Source organism: Physeter macrocephalus, chromosome 7 (assembly GCF_002837175.3).
Source record: "Physeter macrocephalus isolate SW-GA chromosome 7, ASM283717v5, whole genome shotgun sequence".
In the NCBI taxonomy this organism is placed as follows: Eukaryota; Metazoa; Chordata; class Mammalia; order Artiodactyla; family Physeteridae; genus Physeter; species Physeter macrocephalus.
In genome coordinates, this window is record NC_041220.1 from 20,411,816 (window position 1) to 20,434,345 (window position 22,530).

General features: G+C 37.2%; 1 protein-coding gene across 3 annotated transcripts in view; it reads right to left on the reverse strand.

The window, feature by feature from the left end:
• The window catches only part of EMCN (endomucin), a 99,001-nt gene extending 78,869 nt beyond the window's left edge, over window positions 1-20,132 (reverse strand). For all 3 annotated transcript variants that reach the window (XR_003680482.2, XM_028491688.2, XM_028491687.2), the window contains exon 1: window positions 19,940-20,132. Coding sequence is in view for 2 of the 3 variants with exons in the window: in XM_028491688.2 (XP_028347489.1) it covers window positions 19,940-20,009 (70 nt within the window). In the remaining variant the exon portion in view is untranslated. The remainder of the gene's footprint in view (window positions 1-19,939) is intronic.
• Window positions 20,133-22,530: the final 2,398 nt, after the last annotated feature.

Here is a 22,530-nt window from a genome sequence, read left to right on the forward strand (position 1 = left end):
CCCACGGGCCCAGCCGCTCCGCGGCATGTGGGATCCTCCCGGACCGGGGCGCGAACCCGGTTCCCCTGCATCGGCAGGTGGACGCGCAACCACTGCGCCACCAGGGAAGGGAAGCCCCTAAATCAGGTTTTTAAAGGAGAGTGTGTTGAGCTGCATTTTTAATGTCTTGGATAATAGTAAGGAAATTTGCAATATAAAAATAATGAAATTTTTATTCACTTACAGGACAAAGCTTAGTAGGAATAAATATAAAGTAAATAACAAAAGAGCAAAAGCAAAAAAATGTGCAAATTTAGTAAAACAGGGTAAAAATAAATACATCAGAAAAAGGTGGAAAGGCAAAGGAAACCCCAAGCAAGAAATGAATAATTAATATGATACTTATCATATTATAAAATATATTTTATAAAATTATACTTGCAAATGGAACTGTATGACGAGATCGTGCTATACAACTAAGAAGTAACTATTGCTATTTTGCTCAGTAGTGGTTAGATTTTTATTAGAACATGAATTCAATTTACATCTCTGCAGTTTAAACAAATGGGAGCAAAATTGTCAAAGAACAGAAACTTATGTGAGTAAAGAGGTAAATTGAATTCCGGGAGGAGAAGAAAAAGGAGTTGGAATGATTTACTCTTTAGTCTGAGGAAATAATATCTGAAACTAATTTAATCCTTGACAAATTTGTTTCTTTAATCTTGTTTGTCTCCTTCACTTAATTTCCCAATACGTGAATGAAAGTTAAAAATTTCACCCTAAAATTTCACCTTTTTGTTTCATTAGATGAAAAAATTCAGTAATTATTTTACTAATGTGCAGAGAAAATAAACGGACAAATACAGTTCATTAACAAATTAATTCTCAGGTAAGCACATCAAGAAATGCAAATGATAACTATAAACCAAATTAATTAGTAAAATATATCTGCCATGAAAATAACATGATAACTTCCATAATTAGAATGTGTAAGTTTTTAATTATCTATGTTGGAAGAATAGAAAAAACTATATGCTTATAAAATTTATTACTGTTGGTAGTAGTAATACAGTATCACAAAAAAGGTAAGAAAGCATCATTCTAGTTCTATCTGTACCAGTTCGTCAATGGTAAATTAAAGCTCTGAACTTTATGAATTTAATAGGCAAGGATGTTGCCAATATTAATCGAATATTTACTGTGGATATAGCTTAAGAGAAAAGAATTTACCTTGCAATCTAGAAAAATTCCCTTGATACAGGATGTTCGTTCTGTTCATCTGAGTGTCAAAAACTCAAATGTATTTCAAATTTTATGTGATGACACTTGCATTAGCTATCTATTGCTGCACAACAAATTATTCCTAAGCGTGTGTCTTAAAACAATAATCATTTATTGTCTCTCACAGTTTCTGCAGTGAGCTCAGGGCTTGATGGGTCTGGAAAATCCATTTATAAGGTGGCTCACTCCCCTTGCTGGCAAGTTGGTGCTGGCTGTCAGTGGAAGGTCTCAGTTATTTTCCACTGGGTCTCTCTGCCTGACTGTTCTCACAACACAACAATGATGGCTGGCTTCCCCCAGAGAGAGTAATCTGAGAGACCTCAGTAGAAGCCATGTGTCTTTTACTACCTAGCTTTGGAAATCACACATCACTTCCACTGACTTCCAAGACTCACACAATTCAGTCCTAAGTAAGTGTGAGAATGGCCCACCCAAGTGCTTAAATACCAAGAGGAAAGGATCATTGGAGGCCATCTTGGAGACTGGCTACCACATTACTTACAATTTGTTGGATTACTTTCAAGTACAAAGATTATTCAATTTAAACAAATAAATTTCTGTATTCTGGAAGAAACTTCAAAGTTTTGTTTAAAACCTGAATCTACCCACTCAAATTTCCTATTGCTCCCCAATAGATAATCTGGTTTTCTATCCCTTAAACATGGTGTTTTTATTTCCTACTCTGTAGCTTTGTCCGTGTTGTTCCTCCCTCTTTTTTATTTAATACAACTCTTATAGAACATGGATAATTTTTTTCTTTAAAGTTCAACTGAAGCTGTACTATCTGCATGAATCCTTATTTATTAGTTGCATCTACAGTGACTATCCTTTCCTCAGAATTTCTAAATATGCAATTCTTAAATCACACAATTGAACATTTAATGAATCCCTTTTCATTCATCTAACACAGATGATAACTGAATACCTACTAGGTTCTAGGACTGTGCTAGGTGATGGCATAAAATTAATTATTTATTTCCCTTACCAGTCCAAAGAATTCACTTATATATCTTATATTTATGATGCTGATATTTAATATATGTTTTGCAAGTATATTCTTCAAGTTGTTAAATGTGTGTATTTGTTTTCTTTTTTAATGTCCCCAAGTGTGTATTTTGTGTGCAGAAAAGGTTTTGTAGAGATTAATTTAGTTTTGAAGTTAATATTCAGGTTTTTGTTTTTAATTCATGTAATAAGAAGTCTATTTTTCTCAAGTTTTTAAGTTCAACTTACAAATGTTATTATTCTACTTATTAATGTAGCAAGTTTAGCAATCACTTAGGGTCTCTTTAACATTTAATCCCATTTATATATTTGGTTAATTAAACTCCCTTAAGTGTTTAAAACTCTATTCATAAATTGAAAATAGTTAACATATACCAGTTTGCCTGCATTTTAGGGTTTTGTAGAGATAATGTATGTAAAAGTACTTTGTAAAATCTCAATTAATAAGCAAATATGGCATTATTGTTAAATTATAAAGTCAGATGTGCCACTTTGTTGAAATGATTTTATAGAAAACAAAGCACATGGCTTTGCTTATAAGTACTTTTAATAAATGTTTTAACAGTTTTTAAAAATGGTAAAAATTTTTAAAGTATTTCTCTTACCCTGAATTAGATGGAGATAGGAGAAAGTCAAATTTGAATGAAATTAAAGTCCTAAGGAGGATTAAACACTGTTCCTTCTCATGACAGCCTGTCTGAAACACCAAGAAGCATGCAAAGCAAGCTTCAATCTAGACTTCAGAAGACAGGTCCTAGCCTCACAATAAGGACCTGGTGGAGACCAGAGATCTTGAGGTACAGTAACATAAGGGTCAGCCTTCAGTCTAGTGGGGCAGATTTACAAGTCAACTACTCAAATCAAATATGATGAATACCTCTGACTACTAAATAATCCCAGGTAGAAACATCTTACAAAAGGCTACCTCAATGCAAAAGGACAAACCTGAGCAAAGGCAAGTCTTACATGAAAGGCCTCTGACCCTAAGTAAGTAAAGGTGAATGACAATCTGCAATAAGAGAATAACAGAATGAGACTGGGAGGAAATCCATAATAGCTTAATTAAAACTTTTAAAAGTACACAGTATCTTCCCTATTCATAAGGGATTTGTTCCAGAGACGTGAGGGAAACGGGGAACTTGCAAATAGTGTATGATTAATGACAATAGAGATTTATTTGCTAAAACAAGATTGTTCTTGTCACAAAATGCTTCCGAAAGCTGCCAACATTTCTCTCCATAACTTTCTTTTCGTGGTATTTCTTAAGGTTTTCTCTTTTTTCACTTAGGATCTCTTTAATGACACTAAAAGTTATTAAATATTATTTGAATGCACTTTTTTATTGTTATCTGTGACAAAACAAGAAGTATTCATAAAACACTTCTGCAGCATAACAAGTACAATGGTGTCTCGAGGACCACCATACATGTACAGTTAAAAGAAAAAATAAAGCTAGTTTCACTTAATAAATTCTTCAGTGAACAGTAAAAGTTATTTTATTTTAATGCACATCTTTCTATTGTTATCTGTGACAAAATGAGAAGTATTCATAAAACACTTCTGCAGCATAACAAGTACAATGGTGTCTCGAGGAAAAGCACCTATGCAGCTTGAGTTACAAAGTGAACTTTCTGTTTTTTTCTGCAGAATACCATTTTTACTTGAAAGGATGATTTACAAAAGATCGTTATTTATTTATTTATTGAAATACAGTTGATTTACAATGTTATATTAGTTTCAGGTATACAGCAAAGTGATTCAGATATAAGCAGCTTTTATTTTTCCTTTCTAATTACTTTTTATCTATTTTTCTCGTTTTACTGAACTAGCGAGCATATTTAGTACAGTGTTTTATAAAAGTAGCATTGCTGGGCAAGATTGTTTCATTCTCATTCTCAAAGCGAAAGCTAATGTTTCTCCATTATGTATAATGATTGCTGTAGTTTTTGAAGCTACTCTATCAGATTAAGAAAATCCCCTATAGTCTTGTTTCCTAAATGTTTTTATCAAGAAGAAATGTTGAATTCTTAAAAGTGTGTTCCCTGCACGTGTTCAGATGATCCTGTATTTTTCATTTTTATTGATTTGCTTCTTCTCTCCTTTTGCTTGATTAGTATTGGCAGGGGTTTAGCAATCTTATTAATATACACATGAATTATTTGCATTGTATATTTCTTTTCTATTTCATTAACATTGCTTTTATTATTATTTTCTCCCTTATACTTTATGTGGGTTTACTTTAGCCTTTTAAAAATTATTTTCTTTCTAATGTGTGCATTTAAGACTATAAAGTTTCTTCTAATTACTGGTTTAGCTGTATCATACATATGCTGTTATAAAATATTTTATTTCCCTTCATATTCAAAATATTGTTCTAATTTCTATCATGATTCGTTTTTCTATATCCACAGGTTTTTTATAAATGAATATCTTCATTTCTAAGCATACAGAAATTTTGCTGTTTTAATTATAATATTGGTTTATAGCATGATTACAATAAACTCAGAGAAAATACACATCCAGGTCTTTAGCTGTTTCAAGGGACATGTTGGTGTAAGACATCTGGCACAATATGTGAACATTAAAGTTTTAATCAGGTACCAAAATAGGTAAAATTACAAAGGGGTGGGATAAATCATTGTATGCAGAATTTCAAATAAAATATCCAAAACCTGTCTGTGGACCCTTGAATCTCTTTACCCACTGTATAACATAAAAAGAATAAAAGTGCGGAGAGATATATAGATATTATTTGAGAAGAGGTCGTCTTTGCCGAATACTTCTTTTGAATCCCATTCCAACTTCCTTCACCCCTAAGGAGCCAGGCTCGTCTGTGCCCCTGCAATTCAAACCTACCTTACTATGTGGTTCCTACAGCTGAAAGGCATAGTGGCCTTGGATCTGATTTACCCTTGGGAAATCAAGAGAATGAAGGATTGCTGCCTAGCTGCTTTGGTGTAGGACCAGGAAGGTTATTACTATGTTGAGAATAAGCCTACCTGAGCAAGGAGTGTTAGAGAAAGAGATATAAGACTGTTTCCTGTGGACCAAATGAAGAGCGAGAATGAAAGTGTGGGCTGTTTTGAGTCCTGTTCCTTGGGACTGTGTGGAGAGTTGGACACTTTAGCATCAAGAAGCTCTGAGGTAACACAGGATCTGGAAGGAGTAACCACTGAACTCCCAGACTAGGATCCATCCTCATGAACCAAGTTGCTGCATGGGGAGACAAGTCCAAAAGCACACCTTTGTGGAACCCATGAAAATGCACCATTTGGCTATTGGTTTTAACCAATCTTCCAGGCTCTGGGCACTACGTATGGTGCCAGGTCAAGTAATAAGTTTCATTCAACTGTCTCATCCCTCTCTTACCCTGCTCCCAATGTGGAGTGGTCAGAAAGGGGCTGGAGAGGGAATAGGGAACAACCAGAAAATAGAGAACATGTAAAGAAGCCACTTGTAGAATTCCATTCCATCTCACACAGGCATGAGCTACACGAGAGAATTTTCAGTTATGATTTTGTATCATATATTCTAATTTTAAATTGATAGCCTCTGCAAATTTTGTTGTCCACAGAACTGTCCATTTCTTAAGAGTAAGCAAAAAAGTCATGGAGCATCAATATTTTTATTAAGGGCAGGAAGTTTATGTTCACCAAATAAATTGCAAAGAGGTGATGGGAAAGAAAAATAAAGTAACATTTTAATCGTATACTATGATTTGTTGTTTCTAAATTCTTTAAATTATTTTCTGAGTTTTATGCTTTCTCAAGACTGTGAAACAAGAGTACTAATCAGGGCTAAGTTAATTATTTATAGCATATTGTAATAAAAGCATTAATCTTTATGAAAAATAAAATGATGGCTGGAATGTCTTTAAAATTCTGAGATTGAGCTGGCAAGCCTAGTTAGTTGTAGAAAATCGTCCCAGAACCCTGTCCTTTCAAAAATAGATTGAACCACCATGCACATGGTGATAGCTTTGCAAGTTGCACACGTAATGCTTAGATGAAATCCTACAGGTGAAGGGATTAACCCTATGCCCACATCTGCAAAGCAGCAAATGAGAGAGTCAGATTGGGTGGAATGAGAGCATTCCCCAATTTAAAGGGGGCACTTATTGCTCAGGTTTAACCGAGTGCTGCTGTGAGGAAATATGAGACCCAGAGTTGCCAAAAGAGCTGAAAATAAGATTTTCTCTTTCTTTCTCTGTCGCCGTTGTTGTTTTGTGAAACTTGCTGCTTTTTAAATAGTAGCCTGTAGTCATAAAACATTGTGTGTCCAAACAACACACTTCTGCCAGTTAGATATCAGAGGTTTCTAGTTTGTAAAACTCTGGAAGAGAGGCTGTTGACTTCTTTCTAAAACTTATCTTATCCTGGTTTATTAAGAAACAGCAGGGTAATGACCAGTTTACAGATTTGTTTGTCATTTTCTAATACTGGAGGTTTTCCTGTATATATTGCCCAGATTCATAACCCCACCACTTCTCCATTTCTCTTCATGCTCAAATGCTAATCACTGAATCCTCCCTACCTTCTCAAATTCTTCTGCCTCTTAACAGTTCTCTGGGAACCAGAAAGACTTGTGTTTGGATTATCAAACACATCCTGACCCCACTTGAAACTTTGATAGGACTACTATAGCTGTTTCCCTAATCAAACCATTATTCAAGGTGGCTAATTTTCTTGAGCAGCCTATACAGCAGAGGCTCATGGTCTTTTGGTATTAATGAAAACAGAAGGGAGATTAATAGCAGAATGGAAAGCAATCAATAAGATCTTACAATGAGTAGGGAGTAAAGACTATCTCCTTATAAAGAGATGGTCAAAAAAAGCTGGAATTTAAGCCTGTGTGACTAGGGAGATTTCAACATTTCCACTAATATTTGTCTTGGCCAAATCAAGTTTCCTATTATCCTAAACTAGTATAAGCAAAAAAAAAAAAGAAATTAGGTTACACTGAATTAATACCAAAACTTTCCCTGAAGGCACTACACCCTAGCACTTTTCTGAAAGATAAACACCTCCAGACACCTCTGGTTTTCTTGCAGGTATGGGACAGTGAAAAGAGCTCAGATGACTAGTCACAAACCTGAGTCTAGTCCAGGATTTCTCAGAGTGTATTTCAATGTACAAGTGTACAAAAATTATCTGCAGTAATTGCTGCAAAAATAGTTTTCTGGGTTTTACTGAAAGGGAGTGGCCTGGAGATCACTGGGAGTGAACACTGGGGAAAAAATATTTTAATAGATATTTTAACATTGAGGGCTACTGGTTTGAGTCACAAAGTGCTAGTCCTTGGGCTTCTCTCCTCTGATAATGAGCACAGACAACACCAGCCTGGCCAATCCCCTGGCTAATGTCAGGATTAAATGAGATATTTGATCAGTGAAAGTGCTTCGAAAAATTCAGCATTCAGCCAAAGCAATGGATGGAGGAATGAACTGGCAAGAGATTTAATGATAAGAAAGAACTCTACAAGGTATTAGATCTGTAGAAGTGACTAGAGGCCCGATGGGGAAAGCTCCTCCCAAATCATTAGAGCATTTAGAATGTCTCCCCATCTATTTGTAGTGAGGTGGATGGACCTAGAGTCGGTCATACAGAGTGAAGTAAGTCAGAAAGAGAAAAAGAAATACAGTATGCTAACACATATATGTGGAATCTAAAAAAAAAAAAGAAACAAAAAGGTTCTGAAGAACCTAGGGGCAGGACAGGAATAAAGATGCAGATGTAGACAATGGACTTGAGGACACAGGAGGGGGAAGGGTAAGCTGGGACGAAGTGAGAGAGTGGCATGGACATATACACACTACCAAATGTAAAAGAGGTAGCTCTGGGAAGCAGCCGCATAGCACAGGGAGATCAGCTCGGTGCTTTGTGTCCACCTAGATGGGTGGGATAAGGAGGGTGGGAGAGAGATGCAAGAGCGAGGGGATATGGGAATTATATGTATACGTATAGCTGGTCACTTTGTTATACAGCAGCAACTAACACACCATTGTAAAGCAATTATACTCCAATAAAGATGTTAAAAAAAAAAAAAGAATGTCTCCCCATCTCTCTATCAGCCTTTGTCCACTTCTCATTCTTGACCTTTCTCCAACCCAGCCCCTTCAGAGAGCCTCTGTCTCTCTATCAGCCTCAATCAATTTCTCCATCTCATTAACCTCATTTTTCCTCTCAAACTTTTTCTGATGTCAGAAAATTTCCTTCTCTCTCTCAGTCCTTTTTTCTACACCTCCCTCAACCAAGCCAAATACAAATAATGCCATGTAGAAAAATGGAAAAAATATCTTTCATTGGTATGTACTCTGAGAAATGTTGCTCACGACAGAGAACTGGCTTTTTCACATGCAAAGAAGATCTGTTCTAACAGCCCTATCTGAAAATTCCCAAAGGAGGTAAACATTAGGGAACAGAATTAACATCTTGCTCCAGAATGAACATATTTAGGAATAACAATGAAAATGAGGCAAGATAATTTGAGGCTAAATGTACAGAAATTGCTTGTTACAGTAAGATCATACAATTGTAGATCCAGAAGAAAACTTCAATATCGATTAGTCAAACCACATCATTTTATAGATGGAGAAATGAAAGTCTTGAGAGGTTAAAAAAAAGATTGCATAGCTCAGTCACACAGCAAGCTTGTGGCTGCTGGTGACGAAAGCCAAAGGGTCTTGGCTCAGAGGACAGCGCACCCCGCACAGTTGCACAGCGTTGGTCTGTGACACCAGCCAGAGCTCAATGAGAAAAGAAGGGAAGAGGACATCATTATATTCCAAATATATGGAAGGAGCTACAGTAGGTTTTCTTTTATGTAATACGCTCGTAAAATAGTATATGTGTTGTAGGACTTTTGTGTTTTTATTTGACAAAGGAAAAAGCTGTTAGTCCCATGTCAACTGCCCAGATGGCATTTTGATTATTTATTGATCAGTGACAATTTTAAAACCTGGGAATAATTGAATTATTGGATACCTTTACTTCTGAACAGGATTAGTTAGGATAAAGTTATTTATTCGACCTTCTGAACCAAGACTTCAGAAACAGAGAGGTGACTTCTGTAATCAGTGTGTCTTGAATTTCCATAATTTTACATTTTGTTCTAGTGGGGGTAAGGATTAGTCTGAGCTAAATGATTCAGGATTACCTGATGAATGGTGCCTAGAATAAAAGAATACCAATTTTTTCTTGTGAGCAATACACAGGACTGATTCAACACTTGCCTTCAGATAATCACGCCATTCTTGCGTGATTTGGACAGTTGATGTAAATGAAAGGCAGGCATTTTCTGCTATTCATACAAAGATAAGACAGTAGGTCAACTTCATAAAGCAAATCAAATAAGTTCAGCCAATGAAGAGAGTATCCTAAAATGACACTCACAGCTTCTCCACAACCCAGGCCAAGGATAAAAATAAATATTGTCCTCAAGTCACTGAAAACAAAGCCAGGAATGCCTTGGGTATTTTCAACTCTGCTGACTTTTGAAGAAATACAGTTCTCCAAATTAAAGCAAGAGCCAGTTGCTAAGCATCACCTATGTGTTCAAAGATAGGTCATGAGGAAAACAATGATGAATTAGACATTGTCCTTGCTGCCAAGAGATTTATGTTTAGTTAGGTTGTAATGGACTCTAATAAGGGGTTTTTAAATGATTGACAACATTGTCATTTTTCTTCTACTTTGCAAATCTATAGAGTTTTAAACATTAATTGATATAAAACTTGCACCCAACAAATGAGGCCGTCAGAAAATGAAAAAGAAAAAAAAAGGTTATAGATTCACATAATTTAATTATCTTAATCCCAATAATGCAATTACCATTAATAATCTTTAAATTAGTTAATTATGTGCATTTAAATAGGTGAGTCTCACCTTTTAAAATTGGATTTGCAGGGGAAGAGATAACTGGGGGATGTCTCATTGTTGGACAGAGGAGTTGTCAGAATAGCCTTGAGCTGACAAATGCAGGAGTGGCCTCTCTTCCCTAGGGAAAGTGTCTGAGAGTTCAGCATTTATGTCCTCATACTTGCTGAATGCCCTAGAAGGACGATTTCACAGTTCATACCACACACACACACACACACACACACACACACACACACAAATCGTTCCTTTTCCCACTTCAGTTAAAAATAAGTTGAGGGGGGAAGGGGAAGCTGCGATGAAGTGAGAGAGTAGCACTGACATATGTACACTACCAAACGTAAAATAGCTAGCTAGTGGGAAGCTGCCGCGTAACACAAGGAGATCAACTCGATGCTTTGTGACCACCTAGAGGCGGTGGGATAGGGAGGGCGGGAGGGAGGGAGACGCAAGAGGGAAGAGATGTGGGGACATGTGTATACATGTAGCTGATTCGCTTTGTTGTACAGCAGAAACGAACACAACATTGTAAAGCATTTATACTCCAATAAAGATGTGGAAAAAAAAACGAGTTCAATGTGTGATACAAATGATTTTCTGTGTTTTGCGTGTGTGATTTTTTTTAACTTGGGCATAATTTCAACACATGGCAATTTGAGTCTGTAGCAGCCATAAAAAAATATGTAAAGGTACATGGCTAAAAGAGCCATGATGGATTGGCAGTTAAAGGTCCAGACAGTAAAGAAAAATCCTCAAATTCCTCTTCATCTACTGATTCCAGGAGTTAAATGTTAGGTTGCATATTAATAACTAAATTTTTTTTTTTTTTTTTTTTTTGTGGTACGCGGGCCTCCCTCTGTCGCGGCCTCTCCCGTTGCGGAGCACAGGCTCCGGACGCGCATGCTCAGCCGCAATGGCTCACGGGCCCAGTCGCTCCGCGGCACGTGGGATCCTCCCGGACCGGGGCGCGAACCCGGTTCCCCTGCATCGGCAGGCGGACGCACAACCACCGCGCCACCAGGGAAGCCCCGGTTATTTATCTTTTTACTGTTTGCTTCATTAGCTGTTAAGTAATTTGTTTTTAATCCACAATTCCCTAGATATTTCTGCTATGTATTTTGTCCCTGTATGTCACTGTGGAGAGATGTCACTATGTCCAGATCTACTGGTTTATATCGCTGCACAGGCAGTTCTCTGCTATCTATTACTATTTCAGTCAAGCTTCTTAAATTAGATTTAAAAGAGAAAAATAACTTTCCTAAATTAAATCAGTGCCTTTAAATTAGGTTGACCTTTGGGTAGATAATTTGCGTAAACATAAAATGGGTCCTGCACTCCCCTAAATCTCATCATTAGTCAGGATCTCAAAACTGGGCTCCCAACATGAGGTAAGTGTGCGTAGTTAAGATATAAATATTCTATTCTGCTTTATATAATATTTTTTCATTGTAGATGAAAGGCTCTACATCATTAATACTGTGTATAAATACCCTCACATATAGGATCGAGAGAACAGTATATCCACACGTGGAAACATATCTAAAAACGTCTTATGTCACAAAATGCGAGTCTCATAGGCTAAAATCATTATCTGTTCCATGCTGCAAAGGCCTGAGGTTTAAAGATACCAGGCTGTGCTTAATCAGAGAGGAGGCTGTTACTGATCTTTGCTCACACACTGCTGGAGCTGAAAGGAGCCTCAGGTCTAGCAAAGTCACGTCCGTCAGAAAACCGGAAGTTGAGAATCTCCACTTAGAAGCTGGAACCCCAATGCCAACCCATATCATTCTTTTCCAGATACACAGGAATCCAAAGCAGCCGGACAGATGAAGACCTCTGATCTAGGCAGTAGTCACGGCAAGAAGCTCCTGCCCCCGAGAGTCCACCGCGGCACGTGGGATCCTCCCGGACCGGGGCGCGAACCCGGTTGCCCTGCATCGGCAGGCGGACGCGCAACCACTGCGCCACCAGGGAAGCCCCATTAATAACTAAATTTTAATAGTGATTTATGACTTACAGAGCATCTAAAATAGGTTTTCCAATTATCATTTAACACCAATATTGTGTCAACAATTATCATTTTTCTCATTTTTAGATAAAGAAACTGAGGGTAACAAGCATTTAGTGTCTTGGCCGGCTTCAGCATACTAAGAAGCTGGATCCAAAGTTGGCTGGTTCTCACATTAAGAACAAAGTTCCTTCCACTAACCTATCCCACCTCTAAGAGTAAGCAATGCTCAATACTTTAAGATAAGAAATAATATTTGAGGATGTTGGCTATTCTCAGACTAAAAAGTTAGAACTTTCATTAAACACAAGTACAATTTTGCTTATTAATTTGAGTGATTAGTTTATACAGTGAGTTAAATAACTTAAAAATCTGAAAAGCATCTTAAGTAATATACCAGCCTGTATATGTCAAATTGTGCCTGTGTATGTTACGATTAAGAACATAACTGGCAATCGTATTTCATTCCTACTTCAATTCTATTGTGAAAAATTATGTGCTGGTTTTTCTCTTTGTGAAAATGAACACTGTAATTATTTAAATATTTGCTGATTCTAGATTGGAATCAACTTGGCAATAAAGTAGTTCGTCTAAGGAATGGGATACTATAATCTGTAGGATTCTGAGTTCCCAAACTCAGCAAAATATAGAGTCATTATATGCTGGACCCTATTCTCAGTGTTTTTGTGTATTACCTCACACGATCCTCCCAATATGCCTATGAGGTAAGACTGTACTCATCCCTATTTTATAGCTGAGAAAGCTGAAGGTTAAGTAACTTGCCCGAGTTCACACAGATAGTAAGTGGCAGAGCTGGAATTTGAACCCAGACAGTCTGGCTCCAGGAGAATTATAGATGTGACACTAAGTAATTATTTCACGAATAGTTATTTCCTCTTTGCTTCTTTCCTTCTCTTCTAAGTCCCATATTAGCTGCACTGACATTTGTATCAGAGCCAAGAACATTATTTTTTTCCAACCAACATAACAGTGAGTAGGTACGGAAATGCCTACAACTCCTTTAACCCATCCCCTAATAATTAATTGAATCCAGGATATTAAGTGGCTAATTAGCACTAAGTAGAAATTCATTCATAGCACTGTGGTCTTAGTTTGCAGTTTAGAGGTGCTGAAGGGGCTATGGAGGCAGCAGTGCTTCCAAACGACTCAAGTGGAAAGTCTCTACCCTTATTCTTTTGATGAGAAAAACTCAACTTATTGCAATTGTACTGCATTGGAAGATAGCAAGCTAGAAGGGAAGATTTTGAAGAATAATATTCTCTGATTTGATTTTAAGCACTATCACCCTAGGATAACTTTATACTATCTCCAAGCCTCGGTATCCTAATCAGTAAAATGAGAATGACAAAGCTGGCCTTGAAATGTTGTGATGGAAGTAATGTGTGTAAAGTGCCAGGTACAACAAATGGTAGATGTCAGTAGATGTTGTAACAATACGTATCTTGGTTAACTTGGACCAGACCTAGTTGTGGTCTCCAATTTTTTTCTTTTTTTTTTTTTTTTTTTTTTTGGCCCCACCTTGCAGCATGCAGGATCTTAGTTCCCCAGCCAGGGATGGAACACACACTCCCTGCAGTGGAAGTGCTGGGTCTTAACCACTGGACCACCAGGGAAGTCTCCATTCTCCGTTTTTTGACACAACTGATTTAGGTTTAGGCCGGAATATGACTGATTAAACAGAATAAAAATCAGTTTACATTTCAGATGAGCAGCACACTAAGAATAAAATCAATGACATTGACATTTTTGACTACCAACCTCACAATATAGTTCCTTATTGACTCTATACAGACAAATGATTGCCTTAGGAATGGACCTGCTTAGAATATTGTTTAACTTATTCAACAAAAGCTTTTTCGAATTTTTTCTTGAAATGAAGAGGAAGAAAGGTAGTGAATATCAATTAGAATATCAGAGAAACTCTGGTATAATGTATATATTATCATCCAAACCAAAATGTTCCCATCTGAAAATAATCAATCCTGAATTTCTCCAAAAAGCAGAGCCTGAGACAAGGGTTTGCATGCAGTTTGTAAAGGAAAGTGATCTCAAGAAAAGGAGTAGAGAACTAAAATAGTGAAATTGGAGCAGCAATAGAAGAGGAAAGCATTTATTCACTGGCCCCATTCTTCTTTTGGGCAAAGCCTGTCTCATCGAGTGCTAAGGCTCCTGCACTTCTAGCTCAGATACACAACAGTGCCAGGTGGGTTTCTGTAGGTGAAGCATGCCTTAGTATGAGAACAACAGGAGACAGGAAAGCAAGAGATACTCATTCACATGAGACAAGATACTGTCAAGCTACACCTGAGAGGTTGCCATAGCAATAGTTAGATTAAAGGTATCCAGGGAGGATGTAGGTGGCTGCTTCTATTTAGAGACTAGTTATGATTATCTCTACTGATATGTCATTCTACAAGACACAAAACCTCTATTCAAGTTTAGAAAACTATTTTTTTTATGGTTGCCGAAATTTGGGAATCATATAGTGGCCTTTCTAGATGTGATTGACACCACTAATGTTTCCCATGCTACTGCTGATATTGTGTGCAACAGTAGAAAAAGAAAAAGGATCTCACTTGTTAACTAAAAGAGCTTCTTTTAACACTCAACAGGCATTATTATCCTAACCTGACAGAGCTATAATGACCCACAGGAATTCAGTAACAGGAATGGAGACATTTACTACACAGGAATTGAATGGAATGTCGTTTAGAGTAAATTCCTGCTTTGACATTCAAGGTTTAGAAAAACACATCTCAAATTGTTCTCAGAGGTGAAGAGGAAGTTGGAAAGTGATGACTAAGAAAAAAAGAATATAAGGAACTTGGACTAGATAATTATTCACAAGTTAAAATATTTACCCGAAGCTTGAAATATAACGTCATCAATGAAAAGGAAAGGATGGGCAATTATCCAGTAAATTAGAAGCTTTTTGAAACCTTCAGACGTTCATCTTTTTTTCTCAATATCTGAATAATTACAATCAGTAAGATAAAATTGCCAATTTGCCGGTGACAACTGTTATGAATCTCTTAAAAATAAGAATTCTAGAATGATCACTTCTACTTTTAAAGATCATTGAAGAAAAAAAAAGAGTAGTAAAGAAAGTATGCTAAATAAAAAGCTTGGAAACTCTTCCCATTGAATTTGTTTCCACACTGATTCACTCTTTCTATAATAGATCACCCACTTCAGGTAAGATCTATTGATAGTGACTAAGCTAAGAGGAAGTAACAAGTAAGATAATCTGCTCACATATGTTACCTAATGTGTTAAAATAACACATGAATTAATGATGTACGATATTTATTTAATTTTCTTCCAACTTCTCTTATGTGAACTTTGTTTTTAGGAAAAAAGCCATTTTGTATTTTTGAGAAGTTGGTTGGTAATAAGATTTCTCCTTGAATATTTATAACCATAGCAGATATTACATAAAGTATTTGATACCCAAAAAAGGAGAAGTAGAATCAACTGTATTTAGATATTCTTCCTCCCAATGATTATAGTCAGAGTAGTTTATTCGTCCAGGTTTGCTGTAAATTACTGTCACCTGGTACTAGGTTGTCCACCTACCCCTAACATCTTCTCCTCTGCTGGAGTTTGGGAATTGACTTACTTTGACAAGAAGCCCCTTTCCATACATTTGGCTCGCGCTTTCATAGCCAGGAATCAAATTACTCCTCTTGTTTTCATGTTATGTTCTGTGATTCATACCTGTCCATAACTCTTCCACAAGGATAAGGTAGTAAACAAAAAGTGATTATCAGAGGAAGAAATTAAAAATGAATAGGCAAGTATATCATTCATTTATGCATTCATTCAGCTTATTATATCCTTATTATGTGTTCAGAACTGTTACTATACAGACTATAATAAATATGACCCTTACTTTCATGGTGCTTATAGTCTGGTAGAGGAGATAAGATATGCACACAAATAACTAAGATAAAGTTGGAAAATAAGTGCCATAAGAGAGTTATAAATATGGGCATCCAGCAGAGAAATAAATTGCTTCGCTATGTTATTAATCTTCCAGTGAGCAGGACAGGACTAAAAACTCTTGGCAGACAAGTGTAAAGAACACTCATGCCCCACCATCACCTCCAGGGGCATTCCATCTACCAACCAGATAATTTTAACCTACCATTGGACATCTCTATTTGAATATCTTATTAAGACTTCAAACTCACCATGTCCAAAATCAAGTTCATCATTTTCTCCTGAAACCATCTCCTCCTATCTTTCCATACGTCTGGTCCCAATCCATTTCCCTACTTCTATTATTCAGATAACACTCTACATCTCAGTCACTATCTCTCTCATAGCCAGTCAATAATATGTCAAGTCACAAACTTTCTACTTCTTTAGAGCTCTTCCCTAGACCCTTCTTTTCATTTTATTGACAGACTTTCAGACTTGCAATAACATTTGAACCATTTCCTTTAGCTTTTCTCTCTCCTGACTGCAATAGTCTAATGTATACCCTGTTGACCGATTAATCTTCTCAGTTTATGGTCCCAATCATATAATTCCCATGCTCAAACACATTTAGAGAATCCAATATAATTAACTATGTGAGTCAATATTTCTCATCCTGGTAGTCAACATATCCTGAGGCTATATTTCCAACACTTAACCTCTGTCCAATCTGTGACCTCTTTACATTTCTAGACTGAAACATACTGATGTTTTAAAGTTCCTATTCAAGAAATTCCATCCATCCAACCTGTTTTTCAAGTTTCAAAGTTTATCATAATTTCCACTTTTATATGAAGGCTTTTCTGATGTTCCTACACCCAAAACTAAGCTAGTTGTGAATTCTCCACAGCATTCTTTATTTACCACTTAAGACTTACAATAGAGTCAAACTTATAATTATTTGGTTCCTGCTCCTCTCTCCCCACCACTTCTAGGACAAGGGCTGAGTCATAGTGATCGCTATAAACCTACAGCGTCTAGCATAGTGTTTGTCTTAGAGGGTGTTCAATCATTTTTTTTCCCACGACATTGAATGTTCAATCCCTAACAAATGAATTTCAACAAGCAATTAAATTCTTCAGACACCAATAAAGTGACGTGTGTTCCTGCTTGCAGATGGCTAAAACATTTTAATCTTTCCTAAATTAATGTAAAGTTCAAAAAGCAAATGGCACTGGAAAAGTAAATTGCTTCCAGGGCCTCCTTCTTCTTGGAATCCTTCTTCATTTAACTTTCCTCAGTCCTGACAGTCTAAAGCTCATCAGTCTAGACTTAAAAGCCAAAGGAGCTTAAAAGCCACGCAGGGGTCTGTTCAGTTTTAAATACAATTTAGAAAACCTTGGGAAAGAATGACAGTTCCTTTTCAAGAACCTCCCATACATATTTCAGTAGAACAGCTTTCCAAATTGGAAATTGTAAAATATTGTACCGCTAACCAAGTAATAAAGTCACTCACTGCCATGCAGAGAGATTTCCTTGGTTTTCACGAAGAGCACAAAAAACTATATTGTATTTATTTAAATCTGAAACTGACAAAAAAGTCAGAAAGAAAAAGAAAAGTCGTCAATTTCTCTAAAAGATCATTATTTAGGAATAAATTACTATGCAAAAAAGCATGGATCTTCTTGACAACTTGTGAATTTAAGGCAGATGAAATGCCTCCTTCTGTACTCCTATAATCAACTCTGCTGATGAAATATGTTAAGCATTCTAAGCTTGGGGAACATATAAAGCTTTGAAATCAATGTGTTTCCGGTACAGGGGGTTAGGAAAAGAACTTAATAAATCAGCTTAGGAAATGCTTCATTTCCTGAACCGTATCTGGGAAGGAAAACATAAAACAGGCAGAACCAGGTGCAAAAAAAATCATACACGTGGATGGGAAAATCTCTTCCAGTTCCTTGTAGGCCTCACTCCGATGGTCAATTTATGCTCCTGAGCCAGCACTTCTTTTTCTAGGATAAATGGGGTAGATTTTACAGACACTTGCCTTAAATTAACAAAGGCTCCCTGGCAGAGGTTGAAGGAGATAGTCATTATGTAACCATTGTCTCTGCTCAAATAAGAAATTATCTTACTATTGACATATATACACTAATATGTATAAAATGGCTAACTAATAAGAACCTGCTGTATAAAAAAATAAATTAAATAAAATTCAAAAAAAAAAAAAGAAATTATCTTACTTTGGTTAATAGCTCATTAGAAAGAAGACACTATTAATAGAGAGGTTGGGCTCATTACCAATGAGCTAAAGGACGCTGGTATTTTTCCTAAAATGATCATAATAGAAAAATCTGCCAGGTCATCTCTGGGTTATCCTTCACATTTCCAGCTTCCTTACGGTCAGGTTTTGTAGGCTGCTTCTATTGATTCTATTCCACTTTGCTTTCTGAAGTACATGTAGTCCATTCCTATCTATCTCTCCCATGCAAACTGAAGAGTTACTTATAAGCTAGTGCACTGATTTCTGTGTCATCTCATAAATACTCTTTATTTTTTAAAAATCAGAACTTTGTAACTCATCTAAGTTAAATTTTCTGGTCTTATACCCACTGCAGCTTAACCCTGGAAACTCCCAGATGGATTGTAATCAACCGTATGTGATTTTGCAGTGTTTGGGTATTTGTACTAAATTGATATACATAGTTTGAGAAATTAATGATAAATATTGTTCAAGAAGGAGTGTGCTTATTTTTTCCTGCATAATCACTGCAAATGGAATTTTGTAAGCAGTGAAGTTTGAAAAGAGCTCATGCAAAAGAAAATTAGAATTGAGTTTTTTCCAGGGCGCCTCAGAGTCAGAATCAATGTGTACCAACCGGGTTCTTTTATGATAGTTTGTACTTTAGTTTTCGCACCTATTAAATCTGTCTTATGTTAGATTTACATGCTGATTTCTCCCAATAGTGCATTTGCCACTGTGGGCAAGGGCAAAGTCTCACTCATTTTTGTATTCCTTGCACTGCTGAATACATGGTGAGAGCCTAAGAAATATTGATTAAATCTAATTGCTTACAGTAAATCCCTCCGGAAGGGTTAAAAGTCAAATGTAATAATTTCTTGCAACTGGTCACTAATATAGTCAGGGCTTATGTAGGTGCATAGATATCCTTTATCTAAGTTTCAGAACCTGCAGTCAACGGGTAGGGTTTTTATGTCTATAAATTCCCTGAAATGTTATGCAAAATATTGTACATATATGTGTAGATCTGTGTTAATTTCTAGAGCAAGCATTCATAAACTTTAATCAAGTGACTCTCCTCCATTCTCACCCTCACCCCTCAAGATATTAAGATTCACTTCCCGAGACAGTTTTATCCAACCTCTCAATTTATCAGAGCCAGAAGATAGTTGGGACAAATATAGGCCAGCATCTGCAGAGCAATGTTTCTGATTACAGCTTTTCACCGGTACATGACAATCTTGTTATTTCTAGACTTATGTCTGAAAAGAGCACATTTTTGAGAAATAGTCCATTTTTAGCCAGCATTTGATCCCCAGATTGTTACCCTCTGAAAAGCCTATTGCATATTCCCGGTACCTTTACGATGTCATGGAACACACTTCAAGGCCACTGCAGCAGCAAACACTTTCCTTCCGTGAAAACAAACATCCTCTCTGTGGAGCCTTCTCCACGCACACCTCGTCCATGCACACACACTCAGCTCAGCAAACGCACTGCTGCGTCTGCTTTTCAGGGGAGGCTCCCCGAAGGTAAACTGAGGCTCAGAGCCGCCCGCTAGTGATTTCTGACCCACACCGTCAGAACAATAAGAGAAAAGGGTACCTGCGTCGTCCACACCGCTACAAAGACTGGACAGAAGAAGACAAAGTATGGCCCCTTGAAGCAGTTTCATGGTGCCTGTGGATCGTCACAGTGGCTCTTCTCTCCAGAGTCAGGCAGGGACAACTCCCTCCCAGCCTGGCAGGGCCTTCTTAGCAAATGGAAAAGGTGTGCTGGGTTTGAACAGCCACTGCCCATGCCTACTTATTTCGGGGGCTCTGATAAAGAACAGGAGGAAATGCACACACACTCCCTTTGGGAGTTCAGCAGAGAGGAGATTTATTGTTTCAGTCCCTTACAGGAACTTTTTTTTTCTCTTCCTTTGGCAGCCACTTGTGTTTTTGTTACTACATTATTTTGTTCTTCTTCAACAAAAAGGTCAGGGCGGGTTTTGAACAGAAAGAGATCTTTCTTGAGGATGGATCTTACAGGCTTTCTAACTTTTGTTTTGAAAGTATGTTTTGGAGTGTTTATAAAGGGGCCTCATTAAACAACGACGACGACGTGGTTTGGATAAAGAGGCTTTAATTGCCTGAGGGTTAAATGTTAGAGCAGAATCCACAAAGAATCAACTTTTCTTCTCTCTTTCCAACTTGAAAGGCAGATTAGTAAAGACCACCTTCTGGAGATAAGTGCAAAACTTTATTACGTAGATCATGCTCTGACTTGAGTAAGTGAAAAGACTTCTTATCGGATGGCCAGGGAGGTTTTTCGGGATATTGCTAATAGAATTAAGTAAAGACACGTGAATGCTCACTGCTCATTCCTGGCCTTATTGTTGGAATTCGATGAAGGAAAAGGAAAAAATACTTATAATACCCTGTGGATACTCTTCTCTAGGAAATGCGATTGGAATGCACTGGGATGGAATGGCCTTGTAACAAATCAATGAAGTAGGGAGGGATGGAGTCTTTGAACCAGAATGCCAATCAGGCACGATACTCTGTGTATTAGGGATCTCTTTGATGTTAATAGCAATTGATTAAAACATGGTGCTAATGCAGCCTCAGCCCTGACGAAAACCCCGGCGTGTGCCAAGTAATTCTACACTTCTCCTCAGCCACAGGCTACATGTCTAATCTCCGCCAATCGTCCTGTATACACCTTTAGGCAGGAAGCCCCTGGACAAAAGAGTGTCAGTGGGTCAATATTAATTCATCTGTTCCGCCAAGAAAACTATTCCAAAAGGACACCTTTACCTGTTTATAAGGAGGACATACATTTCACTGCTGCACGGTGCAGGGAAGGGACTTATTCCGAGAGTGGATAGAGCAAGTTGATTGATCAAAACACCCCCCAAAACTAGGTTGTTTTACCCTAAGTTATACCAAGTCTCAGAAGAGTCTCTAAGTGTCTACTTTGTGTATAAAACCTAATTTTACCCTCTCTTCTAAGTAATTTTCTAAAACAGACTGCCTTTGGAGCTGTTACTTTATTTGTCATATCCTGGAGAGTATAAAGATAGCAATGTATGTGAATAGATGTCACATGCACTTTCCAGAAATAAATTGGGGTGTGGCCATGAACTCACAGTTGAACACTCACATTACCTCACTTCCGGCTCCTTGCTCTGCTTTAACTAGGGAGTTTTCAGCACACATGGTCAGTCCTGATGTTGGTCACAATCATTGTTGCAGGAATTCAATAGCATTTTGATTTCTTTGATTCTGATGCCTGACTGCTAGGCATTTCCGTGAAAAACATTAGATGCCTATTCCAAGAATGCTTGAGAATAGAATATTATGTCTGTTTAAAAGATAAGACCTGTAGATGAAAAAAATAAAAACAAAATCTGAGAAATGCATTTTTAAATGGTTAGGCAAAAAAAAAAAAGGAAAAATAAGAGTAATACGGTAGGTCAGCTTTATCTTAATAGATCAGGGGTATTTTTAAGGTAAAAAAATTCATTGAAACAGTGGTGACTACAAGAAGAGACAGACAGATCAATGGCATAAAATAGAAAGTACAGACCCAGAAATATATACAGCTATCTACATATATACATAGGTGTATTTGCCCATATGTGTGTGTGGAAAGATTAGATATAGGTGAGTTTAATATACAGTAAATGTGATGAGTAGAATGTATTATTTAATAGGTGATTTTTGACAGGTTTTTAACCATCTTAAAAAAATTAAAGTTCGGTATCTACTTCAAATACCAAAATAGGGCTTCCCTGGTGGCGCAGTGGTTGAGAGTCCGCCTGCCGATGCAGGGGACGCGGGTTCGTGCCCCGATCCGGGAAGATCCCACATGCCGCGGGGCGGCTGGGCCCGTGAGCCATGGCCGCTGAGCCTGCGCGTCCGGAGCCTGTGCTCCGCAACGGGAGAGGCCGCGACAGTGAGAGGCCCGCGTACCACAAAAAAAAAAAAAAAAAAAAAATTTAAAAATTTAAAAAAATAAATTTCTTATATGTTAAAGATTTGAACGTAAAAAACAAAATTATAACATTCTAAAAGAGAACATGGGTGACTATTTGCATATAACTGGGGTAGAGAGGACATTTTATGCGTAACTCCAAAAGCAGAATACCTAAAAGAAAAACTTGATCTTTTTTCTTACATAGGAATTAAAAGATTTTTGGCTCAACACAC